At 21.4% G+C, this 18,032-nt stretch overlaps 1 protein-coding gene across 1 annotated transcript in view; it reads right to left on the bottom strand.

Moving 5' to 3' along the window:
• Positions 1-18,032, bottom strand: part of LOC100864195 (organic cation transporter protein) — a 22,309-nt gene continuing 4,277 nt past the window's right edge. The window contains exons 2-8 of the mRNA XM_003694286.4: positions 14,544-14,727; positions 11,951-12,209; positions 4,111-4,409; positions 3,785-3,897; positions 3,370-3,584; positions 1,466-1,814; positions 1-733 (exon numbers count right to left, since the gene is read on the bottom strand). Coding sequence (XP_003694334.2) covers positions 553-733; positions 1,466-1,814; positions 3,370-3,584; positions 3,785-3,897; positions 4,111-4,409; positions 11,951-12,209; positions 14,544-14,727 — 1,600 coding nt within the window. The 3' untranslated portion in view covers positions 1-552. The remainder of the gene's footprint in view (positions 734-1,465; positions 1,815-3,369; positions 3,585-3,784; positions 3,898-4,110; positions 4,410-11,950; positions 12,210-14,543; positions 14,728-18,032) is intronic.

Below are 18,032 nucleotides of genomic sequence, written 5' to 3' on the forward strand. Positions count from 1 at the left end.
TATCTCTATGGACGGTTTTATTACAAAATATGTATAAGAATAAGTTTTACATTGAAGTAAAAATAGTCACGATTAATCGTGAGTACCTCGATCGCGTGACAAACATTCGAGGTCGAACTCTTAACATCGATCTAAAAATTTTTATACTTATATACAGAATACGTGATTCTATGTCATAATGGTCAACTTATTTTTATCTCGACCATGTTTTAAAATTCACAATTTTACTATTTCGAAGCTGTTTTTTATATATATAAACACTGATGGCAGGAAAAAAGCGCTTTGTGTTACCATAATAATATCAAATAATCAAATAGTAGTTTGTCATTTCATTACATTAATCTAAATTCTTAGTTTAATTGTTGTCTATTTTTACGATAATTAAAAATTTAAATTTTTAATTTTTAATTTTTAATCATTTTGGATTGGAAATTAATGTTGAGAATTCTGGAATGAGATTACTTTTGCAACTTACTTTATGCTAATATTGTACAGTTTTTTAGAAAACTAACAATTATTCACTAGAGATCAATATTCATGGCGAATATTTCGCTACAATTTTTCCACTTCTATAACTGAGCTTTTGAACTTTTTGGATTTTATGCTTGATCTTCGTATCATATTGCTTCTTAAGGTTTCACCACGGAGAGATGCTCTCATCGAGTTCCTCGTGCTGCATCTGGAAAATGATCTGAACATGGCGACTGGCGGTATTTCTTCATCTTTGCGTTTTCTGAAAATTGAATTTAAGAATAGATTTTAGAAAGTATAATAATCATAAATGACTATTGATTAGGCCAAAAATTTTTTAATTACTAAAAATGTATATGCATAACAATTATATATAACATTATTATCTGTCATTATTTGATTATTAATTATTATTTTTATTATTATATTTTAATGATTCACTAAAAATCAGTCTTATTAAAAATTCTCAAATAAAAATTAAAATGAAATATATGAAATTAATGCAAATTATATATGATTTAAGTTAAATTTACAATTAAGTTTTTGATTTTTTTAGGACTTTCATTATAATTTTCAACTTATATATAATATTAAGACAAAAAAAAATTATCAACATAAATATCTATTATTTTACTAAATAATAAACTTTATTATCAGTAAATTATAAATATTTATATAAAATAAAAATGATTAAAAAAATTAGTTTAAATGAAAATTTATTTCATTTTTTAAATATCATAATGCATACTTTAAATATTTTGTCTTTTTTTCGTATATATTTTTTAAATTTTATACATTCAAATTTTTATATAAATGCATAAACAATCTAGTTATCAGAATTCGTTTTGCTTTTTAAATTTACTAAAAAAAATTAAAAATATCAACATATATTTTAATTCAGTAATTCAAAATTATTTACATTTAATAAAAAAAATCTCTTATAAATTTCGTACAAATAAGAAGATTGAAATTTCCTTCCTAGTCATGATTTTACCTTTCGATACAAGGAAAGTCCCACATTTTCTGATCTTTTCCAAAGTCCTCTCCATCTTGTAGCGTTTGTGGAAGATCCTTGTCTAACGTTTCCGGTAGGAACAGAGTCAGAAAACCACCTATGATACCAAGAGTACCCAACACAAGAAGAGGCAGAATCGATGAAACGACATCGAGATACACAACGAAGGGTGCAAGGATACTGGCGACATATCCCATTATGTGTATCAAAGCTACACCCTGAGCTCTAACTACCGTTGGCAACACTTCAGCTGCATATTGGAGACCGATATTGTACGAGATATTTATCCAAAATCGACCCAAAATTGCCAAAGTGGCTGTATAAATATCTGAAAAAAAAAATGTTAAAGTAAAATTTTTATTTTTTTTAACAAAAAATTTTATTTTAATTAAAAAATAAAAATATACGTTTCAAAAAGGGCATTTTAAATCTTATTAATTTTTTGTAAATAGATATAAAGGCAAAGATTAAATATTTATATGCTTTTCTTAAAGCATCTTAGCATTATGTATTTTTTAATGCATCTTATTTCTATTTCTTATAAAAAAATATCAATTCAAAAATCATTAAGAAATATTTTAATTTTAGTGTTATTATAAAACCATGATTTTACGCTAATAATTTGATAAATAAAATTAACATAAAATTAACATAAAAAAATTATAATTTCATAGCAATATAAAAATTAAAATATTTTTTAAAATTAATAATTTTTTAATAAATTTTATAATTTTACATTTTTTTATGGAAAATATCAATCTACTGCATTAAAAAATATATATTCAATCCTCATGTGTCTTTTTATATATAAAAAAAACTTTTATAAACAAAAAAAAACCTTTAAAATTTATTTTTAAAATTAATCAACTTATATATTTTTCGCTATGGATAATAATAGTGACATAAATCAAAATGATAATATCAGATAAATCATTGTGTATATATATGTTATATTTTTTTCTAAAATTTTCTAACTTCAAATAGAAGTTTAATTATCTTAGAAAATAAATCCCATTGAAATTATAAAAGCGATATAATAAAGAAGCATTAAATTTGATAATTCTCTATAAATTTGTTCTTCATCACTCTTAAGGAATATTTTCTAATATCTGATTATAAACAAAACTTTATCTTAGAAAATAAATCTTATCTTATTATCTTCTCTCTTTCTTTTTTCTTCTATGAGAAAAAAATATTATTTTTATTATGAAGAAATGTAATAAAAGCAAGAATTAATGTTCTAACAATTTACTGTAATTGAATTGTTCGATAATAAAAGAATAAAGAGATATGTAATGATAAAATCAATAGCTTCTCACATTTAAAAAATAAATGTATTTTCACACGTATTATAAAAGATTAACAAAGATAATAATAAATAAATAATTAGACAAGAAGAAAACAATATAATAATGTATAATAAATAGTTATAATAAATCGATAATTCATGAAGATAATAATATACAATTTATTGGATTAATATAATATATTAGAAAGACATGTATATTTTATGAAAGCAAAATAAATTAATCCATATATCCAGTAAATCAACTAAACTATACATAAATATTGTCAATTTGTTATATTATTTACTCGAAACTTTTTTACCTATTATATGTTTAATAACTATTTAATATTATTCATCAAATCGAAATTTATCTTTAAAATTTAATCACTTTTTTGATAAATTAGCATTTAATAACAGTATATATCATTTATTTCCAAAATTATTGGTAATTATTTTTCAGGGATAAAAATAGGTATATTTATGCCTTTTATAATATATAACTTATTTGAAATCGTTTATTTTACAAAAATAAAAAAAGCAACATAATTTATTCAATAAAATGTGAAATATAAAGTAAAACAAGAAATATACGAACGATTGGAAACTGCAGAAGCCCAAATGCTGAATACACCGGAAATGACAAGAGAACAGCAAGCTAGCCATCTTCTGCCCCATCGATCGAGAACGAGCGTGAGGAACGTGTCTGCGGGCAATTCGGTGGCCGCAGCAATCGTGAATGTGACAAACACGTTCAAGCCTAAATTATTGACGTTTCGTACGTGACCATCGAATACTAAAGAAATCGCCATCCTAAGAACAGAAAAAAAAAAAAAAAAAATTCTAAAAGCGATAAAAGAAAGCATCGTATTTCATATGAAATTACAAATTCCTTATTATAAGTGACGTCGACTATGATCGGATATTTTAATATAAAATATAAAATTTTGTGAAATTCTGAAAAGATGCAATTTCAATCAAATTTTTTGATGATTTAATAAGATAATACATACCAGATAATGATGAATAATATGGTGATATTTCGTAGACGTGGTGTTTTGAATAAATCCAATACTGAATATGTTTTATCAGCTTCCTCCTCTTTGCATATTCTAGCACAAGTTTCCTATTAATATACCAAATTTCAACTTCTTAATAATTTATTTCTATTTATATGATATTTTTTTCTTCTTATATTATTTGATTATACATATTTGATTTATTTGTGCAGATTATTTTTTTTAGAATTCAAAACCTCTTTTATCCAATTATACCATTACTGTACATGATAGCTTGGTACGTATAAAGTAGAATAAAGATTAATAAATTGATTTCTTACACGGAATCGTTTGTAGACGTCATCGGGTACCTTGGTGCCGTTTATTCGCTCGAATTTTCCCAGAATATTGATGGCCTTGTCCACCTGGCCTTGGCTGACTAGCCATCGAGCGCTTTCCGGTATCAGCCATGGCGTCGCCACGGCTAGAACAAGAGGAACTGAGGTTGCAATGCAGGTCATCCTCCAATCGAGTAAAAAATAGGCGATCCATGGCAAGATACAAGACGCGAACGTAAAGAACATGGCTATCGACATATTCGCCACAAAGGTTCGCCATTTTGGTCCAACATATTCTAACACTGGAATAAAAAAAAACGTAATGTTTCAAAAAATCATTTGTAAAAATAATATTCGATGAAGAAAAAATGGAAAAGTTTTAAATGTAACAAAAAATTGTGTATAAATATATGTGTAAACTTAAACTTTTCTATCGCAATATCTCCCATTGTGATTCATTTCAAAATGAAAATGAAAGAGCAAAAAATGAAGCTAATAATAAATGATATTAAAAGATATGAAAATTTCAAAAAAAGTATTTAATATGATTTGAACATCATAATTTTTACAAAAAAAAAAAATTGTAGTCAATTATAATGAAACTATTTATAACTAATTGAAAGTAATTCTGGATTAAAACCAAGGCAATTAAGTGATTAACACGTTTGTTCATTAAGAACAATTACTCTCTATTTCATGGCAAGTACAAATAATCATTCTTCACTGGTGATAAATTTCCACACATTTGTTACTTCCTATATTGTTACATAATTAAAAAATTAAAACCGTACTTTCAATTCATTAAATATACTCATGAGATACTAATCATCTTTTCATTCAAAGGTTATTTCAATCATTCAAGGTCACTTTAATTTCTGTGATCCGATATAAAAATTAGTTGTTTTTTTATACATGTATATTTTTTGAATATATTCTCCTTATATAGCAATTTAATATTTTCCTATTCCCTGTGACAAATAAATTGATCAAGAAAAGATATTATTTTTATTAAAAACATCATAAAAAGAAAAGATCAAAGATATTTCTCTTGTTCTATTCGTTTCATTAATCAGAATATAATAAAAAATGTATTATATAATATATTATTCTGTATTTATTATAATTCATGAATTTCTATGAATTGCGATTCTCAAACAGTTATTTTAATTTACAATTAAATATATAGAAAATTTTGCAAAATTTTATAAAATATCTTGTATATCTTTAATATACAAGATATTTAAAAAAAAAGATTTCAAAAATTTAAGAATTTATAGTATACATCAAGAGAAAGGAAAAATCAAATCATTGATCTTGATTAATCAATCTTTTTAACGTAAAATCGATTTGACAAACATTGATATCGTGAATGAATTTTTTCGCAACACATTGAATATAAGCAAAGGAATTGATTCAGGAAAACATTAACTCAAAATTTCAATATAATTATTACTATTGTTATTAATATTAATATTAATATTAATATTAGAAATTACTTCATAGACACATTTCCATTAGATTGTTTTTGTTGATATCGACATATTTTTCTGATTTATATTAATATTTTACTTAATATAATTTAACAGAAACCATGGATAGGAAAATTGACTATACATACCTAATAAATGTGCATTAAAAAAGATTAGTTAATAGTTTTTAGATACTTTTTCAGGATATATGTTCCAGTATTTAAAATAAAATACATCCATACTTATCTTGTTAGATAATTGATCGTTTAAATAAACAAAACTAGTATAATATCGAAATTATATTTTTATGTAAATTATATATTTAGTACTATTATAAAAAGTCCACATTATTTAGCTATTATAAAAAAAAATCATGTTTTAAAAAAGATTGTAATTGCAATAATTCAACATTATTCACATTCTTTATAACAAATAAAGTGATCAAGAAAATATTACATTATTCTCATAGAAACAGCGTAGAAAGAAAAAGCCTCTTATCTTTTCTTGTTCTACTCGTTTCATCATTCTACCTATCAAAGTTTATTATTTTTAATGTAATAGTATTCGCTTAATAGAAACATTCGTTTTTCTCCCAATCTTTACCAAGATTTGTTGCTAACACTTGTGCAATTGCATGACGTTGTAATAAAGCACGATTTCTCTCGTTTATCATAAAGAATGAAGATTCTGTAAGCAAGATAGCAAGTTGAATTACAAACTTTAATATTAAAGAGCAATAATCATCGCCAATATCTCGCGTGTCTATAAATCGATCGAGCAATGTCCAACACAAGGACATTGTTAACGTTTCGAAACTAATTCATATTCTTTCTTTCATTTCTTTTTTCCATTCTTTTTTTTATCTTCCGGTTTTTTTCTAATTAATCACACGATATATTGTCTTGTTGCCTACATATTTCTTGTCACCTTTGGTATTATGTAATATGTAATTTATAGTTTTAATAAGGATTAAAAGTGGATTACCATATTAATTACAAATTCAATCTAAGAAATATCAACATTTGAACTACTTTTGAATTAGTTTATTTTATAGATCTTGATCAATAGATATCCAATATTTTGACATACAGTGAAAAATATAAGTAAACTAATATTCGATAAAAAGAATTGTCGATTTAAACTGTTATAATTTCATAAAAAAAGAAAATCATAAAAAATCAGTGTGAACTTATTTTAAATTGAAGTGTATATCTATCTTTCACAATTTTTTCAAAAATTATTTTTAACATTTTTTATATTTATTATTTTTTATCATTGAAGTATCTTAAGCATTTTTCATATAGTAAATAAAAAAGTATCGATATTTTTCTTCCCAAAAGTTTAAAAAATTTAATCAGTTAAAAAATTTTTACTAAATTTATAATAAATTTAAAAATTGATATATTTTTTTTATAATGATTACATGATTTTTTTATCAAGTTATTGCATTTTGAACATAAACAAAAATTTAATATTTTTTTAATTTTCATTATCCTAACATCAATAATTCAAAAGGTCAATAATTTAACTTTAATGTTAGGATATAATAAAAATTATATAGTTTTAGATATTGTAAAAAAAATTTTAATTTTTAAATCTATTGTGAATTCATGAAAAAATTTTTCGATAACTCTTTAAATGATTGAATTTTTTAAAATTTTGGAAAGAAAAATATTTTTATTTTTTTATTTCCTATATTGGAAAAAACAAATTCAAAATTGATTGTTATACGATTTTGTTTTACAAAGTTATAACAATTTAAAATATCAACACTTTTTTATCAAGTATATAGATATTCAATTATATTCTTCACTGGCTCTTGTTTCTTTTCGATTAGTTTTATACGTCTCTATTATACGTCTATATTTTATACGTCTTTTTTATTTTTGTATCAAAAATTGATATCAAAAACTTTAACTTTAGAGTATTAATGCATTATTATATGAAACTTCTATGTTATCTAAAGATTCAATATGTTCCTTTACTATGTTCCTATACATGTTGCAAAAAAACTTTTAAAAATTGTGATAAACAGAATTCTTAAGTATAATAAAATAAAATAATTTTCTAATAAATTTTCACGAACAAATAATCAAATATGAATAAACTCGTAGTCCACAGTCAATGTTTTAATTAATGTCATAAAAATTACAAAGTCATAGAACAACTTATATGACTTTAATTTTATATATTGAATCCTGTTGTAAATTATTTATTATTAATTAATTATATATAATATTAATAATTTGATACATTATAATTTAGATTAGAAATTTCTCTTTTAAAATTTGATTATTTCATGTTGCCTAAAATAATTAGATGATTGAAAAATTTTTTTAATTTTCATTGATAAAATCTCGTTTATTTTTATTACCAAAATTCATATTGTTATAAAATATTTTATACTAGAGAATTCATTGATTTGAAAATGATAAAATTTCATTAATAATATTAATTTATATAATTTATATTGCAATTATGTTGCAATTATATCGTGAAATGTCATTCAAGAAACAATAGAATTTAAGATTTAATTAAGAGATTTAAATATAAAATGTTTAAATGAAATTCTCACGATAACTATGATATATAAACGAAATTCTCACGATGATTAAAGTTAATTAGATTTTTACAATTTGTTTGATAAAATTGTCATGTCTTGATTTCTAATTAAAATAATTTTTTACTTTCAACCCAAATCATTATTAAAAGATAAATTGTTATATATCTAATACATCTCTTGATAATTGTATATCTAAACGTCTATTACACTCAAATTTCAAAAATAGAGCTAAAAATAAATTTCAATTTATCGAAATTTTCGAATAAAAGAGATTCAGTAAATGAAAATTACAAATATATTGCAATATTAATATTTTTCCAAGAACTTAAAGAAAAAAAATTCAAATTGAGTCGATTAATCAATCATAATTATACACGTAATTATTATTAATGATAAAAATTTACTTGTTTAAACTTTTACTTGTAAATTTAACTTGAAATAAATTTCAAATTTAATTTTTCTGAATTTGAGTTAATATATTTCAATGTGTAGCAAATAATTCAATTTAAGAAATTTATAATTTGATTTATTATAGTGATGAAAAGAAAATAAACAAAATTATAGTCGAATTTTTCAAGTTATAAAGATTTAAGTTACTAAAATTCAACTATAATAAAACCTATAGCTTTATTCTAAATAATCAGGAAATTAATTTTCGATTTTAAAATAATCAAATAAAATAGTCAAATAAGTGGCTATGTGAAGATATTTTTCCTGCACGTTAAATTTAATAAAATAAAAAATAAATAAAATGCAGCAAAAACAAATTTAAAACAGTATTTTATTATTGAAATATAATTCTTAATTTTATATCTAATTTTATTTCATCTAAAAACTTTATTTCCATATACAAACAAGATATTTATTGTTGAAAGAATGTTGAAAAAAAAATTAAACAAATTGTTTTATAAATTTTTTTAAAAAAAATCGCAATTTTATTCATATTTTTTTTAAATATAATAAAAATAACTAATTCTATCACTTTTCTTTCAAATTTCACTTATTTTAACTCGTTATGCTCCAATATAAATATACATATATTAATAATGAATATACACATTATTATTTATTGTTTTTCTCAAAAATGATTAATTGGAGAAAGTGTTAAAAGAAGAAATTGTATCTTTTTAAACAGCAACAATGATTTATATATTTGTTTTGAACCATACTTTCATACATATAAAAAAATTTATAGCCTTCCATTTAAAAAATTGAAAGTGGCATTGAAATCTCGAAAAAAAGTGCAAATCACAAAAAAATTATATGAATCATTACATTTAAAATAATAAAAGGCAATATAATTTTTTTTTCTTAATCATTTTCAAGAAAAACACTTTATATACATAAAAACAGATACATTTATTTGCAAATCAACGAACTCGATATAATTTATTATCCTCTCGAAACAGGTTAATAATATTTATCTCAGTTTCTATCTACGTTTTACTTTTCTGAAGAGTCAATTAACACATATGATCTAGCATCTAAAATTCATACGAACCGAGTTACTTTTCTAGTTCACCGAATTTTATTTAAACATTCATTATCAATTATCTATCAAAAAACCTTAAACAAAAAAAATTCAAATAAAGTGTAATCAACTAGTTACGATTTGTTCACGAATCTCGTCAACTTGGCCTAGTTTTCGGTGAACAAGTCATAAATTTTTCCAGTCTCACTTGAGTCATCAAGTCACGGTTTGTGCACGCCACTGGAGTTTCAATTTTCATGGGTGGAATGCTATCAAAGGGATACTTTGCTATTTAATCAAAGAAACCTGTATCAATTACTCATAACAAACTCTATACCGTATTAATTTTATATATGTATATATGTGCATTGATACTTTTTTTTATATATATTTTATTAGTATTCCATGTAGCCTTTTCTATAACAAAAATACTTCAATATATATAATATCGATGGTATATTATTCATTTAAATTTAGAAATAAATATTGATTTATATGAAATATTTCAAATAAATTTATCTCAAAATTATATTCGATAATATTTGCTAATACAGGAATAGAAATTTTTTAAAATTTAAACAAAGATTAATGAGAAACATATAAAAGAAGTAGGCTAAAAAGAAATTTATAAAAATTTCTATCAAAATAATTTATAATTTTAAAATAATTTATGAGAAATAAATAAATAAAATAATATAGATATAGTATTAATATCGAGTGCAAATATATTATGATTTTTTAATTCAAAAAAATCATTTATTTAAATTTTATATATATATATATATATATTTACAGTTATGAAAACATTGAAAATATTATTTATTATTCACATTCGCTTTCTATCTGGAAATACGTTCACTTCTGATATAATATAGATATTTAGTAACTGTATATTTAAGCAACTGTATATTGAATTTCAGCTGGAATTTCTGCAGCTAGAATTTCATCTAGTTATATAAGAGATGAAAATAATAATTAATAGCAATTTTTTATTTTTCAGTTTTTTACCCTTCAAAGATCTGTATCCTGTAATTACTATAAAAATATAATTTATAATATATGATAATCAAGTTTAATAGCACAGTGAAATAAATGAATCAAATTATAGAATATTATACATAATATTTATATATAAAATATTTTTATTCTATATGTATTATAGTGAAGAATGCTCTATATGAGAGGCCTCGGAGAAAGGAATTTACGTCACCTATTTTCAATGATATAAATTCCCTTCTCCATATATTCTTGCGAATATTTGTAGAGAGTATTCTTTATTATAACTATGTAGAAAAGAATAAAATGTTAAAAATAAAGAGAATGTTAAAAATGTTATTAGATTTGATGGCAGTTATCTAAATAATAAAAAATTAATATGTCACTACATTAAAAAGAAATTAGAATGGTACTCTCTTCCTTCAAGAATCATCCTTAAAATCTTTTTTATTTGAAATAATCAAATCGTTTGTATATTAAATGATTATAAATGATAAAATTATTTTTAAATTTAATAAATATTAACTATCATTTATATTTATACATACAAAAAAATATTTTTTTATTCGTTTAAAAAAAGAGGAAGTCAGAAATTTGATTCTGATCGTTATTGTTGAAGAATAATAAAGATATTTCAATATTTGCATGATATTTAAAAAAGAAAAGAAAGAATTTTCAATTGCATTAGAATAAACAATTTTCGTATAGTATATGTTTTTTTACAAACGCAGAAGAATTTAAAAGCATGTATTGTTTGTAAAAAGGTCAGTCGTAAATCAAGTGTAACAAAAGGCAATATGCTGTAAAAATTACACGATGACTTAAGTCTCAAGATCTTTCTATTTACTATAAATATTCTCAAGTTTCTTTTATCTTAGATTTTATCTTAAATTCTCAACTTAAATTAAATTATACAACATACAATCTCTATTTTATGTGTATTTAAATAGATATTTTATATAATAAATAAGTTATAATATATCATAGTATGTGTGTACTGATGATAAAAAAATAAATATCTACTATATCAGTGTACACATGTATTTATAATCTATAAATCTACATCAATACTACTTCATGAAAATATTTAAATACTATAACGAAATTCAAAATAATAATTTATAAAAATTTATATGTAATTGTGAAATATATATAATATATATATATATATATAGAAACTTTTTCTATAGAAATTTTCATTTCTATAATAGAATATTATACATTTTTAATTAATATTTTTTAAGTCATCTTTTGATGAATATTACAAAAATTCTCTAAAATAAATTCATAAGAAACGCTACGAATAATCTAAAATGATAGTAAAAATATTAAAAAAATAATTACCTAATATATACATCATAGTGAAGCAGTTATCGAAGGCAAATCCGACAAAGAAACGGCATAACGCAAACTGCCAAAAGGTATTCGTGAATGCCGTAACCACTCCTGCGAGAAATCCCATCATATTAGCTCCGATCAAAGCTGGTATCCTGCCATATTGATCGGCGATCCATCCAAAAATTAACCCTCCAAATATGGCGCCAATGAAGAAAATACTTTGAGCCACGGTTGGCAAGGAATCATATTGGCAAACCCATTCCAGCTACAGCAGAAAACTACGATCGAATGATTTACTTCTGGATAACGAAAAGTATCTTAAAAATTTTATATAGAATTGAAAAAAAGAATTCATTAGACAAAACTTCGAATGAAATACAATTTTTTGATTTTTTTTTTTATTAAAAAAAGAAATGGAATTTAGGATTTTATATATTTTTTTTTTTTTGTGAAAAACGAAATTTTTTAAAACTTCTCGAAAATTTTCTTTCTAACAAGCAATATAAAAATTGGAATTGATGAAATTCAGAATAAAATGAAAGATATTCGAGAATATCTTTTAAGAAATATCTTTAGCAATAAACAATATTTCGTTATAAAAAATTATTTTGTACCTATAAGAATTCAAAAGTTTTTTTCTTTATTTTATCATGTAAATCTTTTTTATCTTCCATAATTTTTTAAAATAAGTTTTTTTTAAAATAATGATCAAGGTGGATTTTATATTGTCAATAATATTTTATTACAATAGATTCCCATTTATGCGATTTCTATTTTAACCGTTGTTTAGTTGTCATAACAATAAATCATGTTTTTCTCAATTCATTATTATTTTTGTATATCATTAACATATAATATGTTATATTATATTTAGATTTTACATATAAATAAAAAATGTTATATGTATATGTCTATTATTTATAAAATTTTATACAGCTTATATACCGACAAGAATTTCATTTTTTTAAGAATAAATACTTTAACTTATTTGCAAAATAATCGAATTGACTTTTAATATCATTTAAAGAAATAATTTTTCATAGAGAATTATCAAATTATGAGAAATCATTATTATTCTATTTTACATATAATTAACATATTATTACATATAATTACATGTAATAATTCAATGAAAAATAAACATATGAATATCAATTTCGTTTTTTTAATGTTTTAAATCATTATTTCATTTCACAATCTTTATAATATTACATATATTTTATTGAATAAAATAATATCTAATATAATCTCGTATGAACTTATAATATTCTTAATTAGTAAATTTTGTTTCAGAATACTCTTGATATTTAGAAACTACAATGATGTGGCATAACAATTTTACGAATTTTGAAGGTTTTATAAAAAATATGATGTGCTTTTAAAAAAAATATTTATGTAATATTATTTTTTTATCTTTAATTATCATATTTGATAAATCGTAATTTTCACGATACACTTATCTGACAAATTTTTCATAATTGTTTTCATTATTATTATTGATATTTTCAATAATTATTGATACCTTTCTTTGACTAGATATATCAGATTTTAATATTTATTTTTTTTTATTTATTTTCATCCTTAAACGAAATATTTTAATATTTTTTAATCAGTTTTTGTTTTTTGATTTTAATATTTATTACATTTAAACGAAAAAAATTACAAAAGATAATCAAGCGAACTTGCATTCCAAGAAATATTGCCGTATTAAAATTAAATGACTTGTAATCAGTTTTTTAAAATATTCAAATGAATGAAAACCATTATTTTGATGCAAAATTTATTTATTAATTCTTTACTAAAAACTAAATAAAACTAATAATATTCTATTTTTTTTATATTCAATATTTTTTTAAAAATTCATCTTCTTTTTTTATTATATATAAATTCTTCAAATTTCTTTTATCATTTTCAATTTTATATTTTTCAAAATTTTTTAACAATCTTCTTAAAAATTGACTTGAAATTTATCTTATTTAAAAATATATTTAAACAAAATTCTATAAATCTGTAAATTTTATTAATGAAAAAAATAAAAATGTAATATAATAAAATATTTTATTAAATATTAATATATTTCACATATACATATTAATAATTTATATATTATGCTAACATCATATTTTATCATTACATAATTATATATTTTATTTTTTATTATATTTCTATATCAAGCAATTTCTTTTGACATAAAGCATTGAGCAAGTCAGGATTTTACTTAAAACTTATATATAAATGATCAGTTATTATATTAATTGATTTAAAGAAAAAAATTCTAAATATTTGATAAAATTATTCCAAAAAAGGAATGACAAAAGAGTGCATTCAAAACATGTCGAAAAGAATATGATCAAAAAAAACAAATTATTAACATATACATATATTATATTTAATATTAAATATAATTAATAAATATTATTATTAAATGTCATGAAAACACGAAAGATATAGACTTGAAAATTGTGAGTGATTTTAATTCTTTAGATGTTATATACCAAAACATAAAAGAAAAAATAATAGTTAAAGAAAGGAAGTAGAATGAAAGGAAAAGAAAACAATCAAAAAGAGGAAGTTGCAGATTAAACATTTCTTGTCTCACCTCAGTTGCCACGGTTGCATAAGGGATATCGCTATAATTAAATTCCCACCCATGCTGACAAGTTTTCGTCGGCCACAATGGATTCGGCACGTAGCTTTCATTTAGCAGAATCAAAGTATAATTTACATCATACATGCTACATCTTGAATAACCTTCGCGGTCGAGTGGTATCGCTAGCGAGAGTCTGAAACAGAAGAGAGTGTATGGTATATAATAATGGTTCGATGTCTTTTAATATGAACATTCTAACAGGTGAATGATTAATGCTGTATTTACAGTTGAATCGAAAGCGTAACATTTTTAAATTAATAATATTTCATCGGTTTATATGTCGATGATTGAGTTGTATTTATTTAGCAATAAAACAAGCTTAAATGGAATTTTATTTGCAAAAAATTTATTTGAATTGTTATATTTGGATCATTTTTAAATTAATAACATCATTTAGTTCTCAACTTACTACACGTTATTTCTTAAATAATTATTACAATGTTATTACATATCTGTTTTAATAATGAAATAAATTTATCGGTCAATTATTATTTTAAAGTAATTTTATTTTTATAATTTGAATAAAAGATTCATAAAATAATATAATATATCGAGGAATTATATTTTATTTTATATAAGTTTTAGTTTATGTTTCTTAGAAAACTTTCTTCTCCAAAAAGTTCTTGAATTAGACGTTTTACAATTCTATGTTCTCAAAATTTTATATCTCATTCTTTAATTATCTTATCATTAATAAATCATAAATAATCATAAATAAATTAACTCAAATGATCGAATATGCAAATAATATTATCAGAATTGAAAATTGAGACTACAATAATATTTTTATGAAGATGCTAATATCAGTATAAGGGATAAAAATTAAAAAAAAAAATAAACCATGGTTAAATAACCGCAAGACTGATTTGCTATCATCGCTATATCGTTGAAATCACTATTACTAATAATAGATCATTAAGATAATTCGCTACTGGTAATTACAATTGTCTGTTTTTAAACATTTATAATGAAATAGGAAACAGATGTCAACATAGATGATGACATTTAAATGAAATTCACTCTATTCATCTGTATAATATCATTAAATAATATGTACACTAAAAACTATATTTTGAAATATATTTTGAAATCTTATTGGACTTTTATTATCTTAGAATATTTATAATAAAATTTTTATGAAATATTTATCACAAAATAAAATGGATAAATAATAATTAAAAATTTAATTGACATATGATTACATAATAAATGAACATTTGTAACTGTAATGAACAATGAAATTTCATAAATTTTCATTATATAACAAATTGATAATTACAGCGAACAATGAAACTTCCTTTAAGGATATTATATAATCTACTATATCTATATTATCATTCGTATCTATAAGTATTAATAATATAAATATCAATGATTACATTGTTAGAAAAAAAATATTAACGGTCATTGTATCATTGTAGCAAAGATTCACATGCATTATAATTACTCAAGATTGAGATCTTCTGAAGTTTCGCTATATTCTTCAATATCATGAAATCTGCAACATTAATTCTAATAATTTTGTTATTATATATGAGAATATAATATCATTGTAATAAATAATTTTCAATATTCATCTATGAATATAGAATTACAACATTTCAATGTTTCATTGTTCCTTCTTCATGATTTACACATGATATATAATATATATAATATAATATATATATTATACATATATAATATATTACTTATTGCAATCAATATGGCATAAAATTTCTAGATATTTTTCTTAATATATTTTTTGATATTTATAAAAGAAGAAACAAAACAAAGCAATATCCTATTGATATGATTATTAATTTGAAAATAAACCACTGTTTCTTGAAACTTATTATTGTTATATTATTTTTCTTTCCTTCATATATTAAAAACAAATATAATAATATAAAAATATAAAAAGAATACTAAAAGATTAATAATGATCTTTGTTAATTTTTGTATTTTCTTAAATGAATAAAAAATTTTTCAAAGAAAAATATATTAAAAAAAAAAAGTCTTGATTTATGGAAAATAAATAAAAAACAAAAACATTAAATTGAAATGATTACTAATATAATAATATTCTGATATTAAATTCTTTAATAGATATAATTACTTCAGGAAAACTATTATCTATACTAGAATTATTAAATATATAATATATGAAAGAATTTAAACGTTTAATTAAACCATATTATACCACATTATAAAATTTTTTTCTAAGAAAAATTTCTAAGAATTTCTAAAAAATTCCCGATTAATTGCATGAATTTATAAAATTTCAATTCAATACAAGTGAAACATTCGATAATACTATTATTGAAAAAAATATCATCTGTATCTAATCAAACTTTATAAATCGTAATTAATCGTATTTAAAAAAAAATGAATAAAAAATATCGTTTTGTTGCGAAGACATAAATATTTATGCTAAATTTTTCATATTATATTCGCCGGTAAAAGCTTTAAGAATTGAGATAATAAGCGGAATAAGTGATGCATATTATCATTCTTGTCTGCTTAAAGTAGATTTGGATCGTCACTGATCAGCCAGAGACGATTAGTCACAATCCTATTTAGAAATACGATTTTTTTCCATAATTAAATTTTTAATATCACATTAATTAAATTAAATAATAATTGTTTTAACCACATTAAATTTTATATTGCAACATTCTTTCTTGCAATGCGATTTCCAATCGCTATTAAATTATATTAATTGTAATAATTTGATAATTACAATATAGTAGAAAGAGTCATTTTTTTTCAATCGTTTTTACATATTTCAATAATTTAAAAAAATTTTCAACTCTTAAATATTATAAAAATATTAAGAAAGGAATAATTATTTAAGAAAATCATTGAAAAAGAATTAATCAAATATCGTAAAATATCTATAAACATTATTTACAATAGCAAATGAAAAAAAAAATATAATTTCATTTACATTTTGTGCAATTTGATTAAAACTTTAAATTATTTTAGATTGATTAAAACTTTAAAAGCTTTAAATTACAAACAGATAATTATCGAAATTAAGATTTTTGACATTAATTATTTCAGAGTTTAATTTTACTAAATAAAATATCATTTCATTATTATAATGTGAAATTTAATTAGAAATAAAAAAACAACAATCATCTTAAATGGTTACTCAATGAGAAAATTTGCATATTGATATTATATTATAATCTATTAAACGCTAAATAATTTTCATTCAAAAACTTTTTCTTTCAATTAAACAAATCATGACTATTATTACTATATATATATACACATCTGTTCATAATTAATATTATTAGAAAGTTTCGAGAATTTTAACAAAGAATCTGTTCTGTTCCCTTTAAAAGGCAATTCTTTCGCCAATTAATTATTCCACTCGATAGAAACTAACAAGCGTTTCTTTGGCAAAGAAAAAGTACAAATTGCTTTTGCATCGATAATTGCATTATATTT

The sequence above is a fragment of the Apis florea genome, unplaced genomic scaffold (genome assembly GCF_048593485.1).
Source record: "Apis florea isolate Af1SG1 unplaced genomic scaffold, ASM4859348v1 contig_2291_pilon, whole genome shotgun sequence".
Lineage (NCBI taxonomy): Eukaryota > Metazoa > Arthropoda > Insecta > Hymenoptera > Apidae > Apis > Apis florea.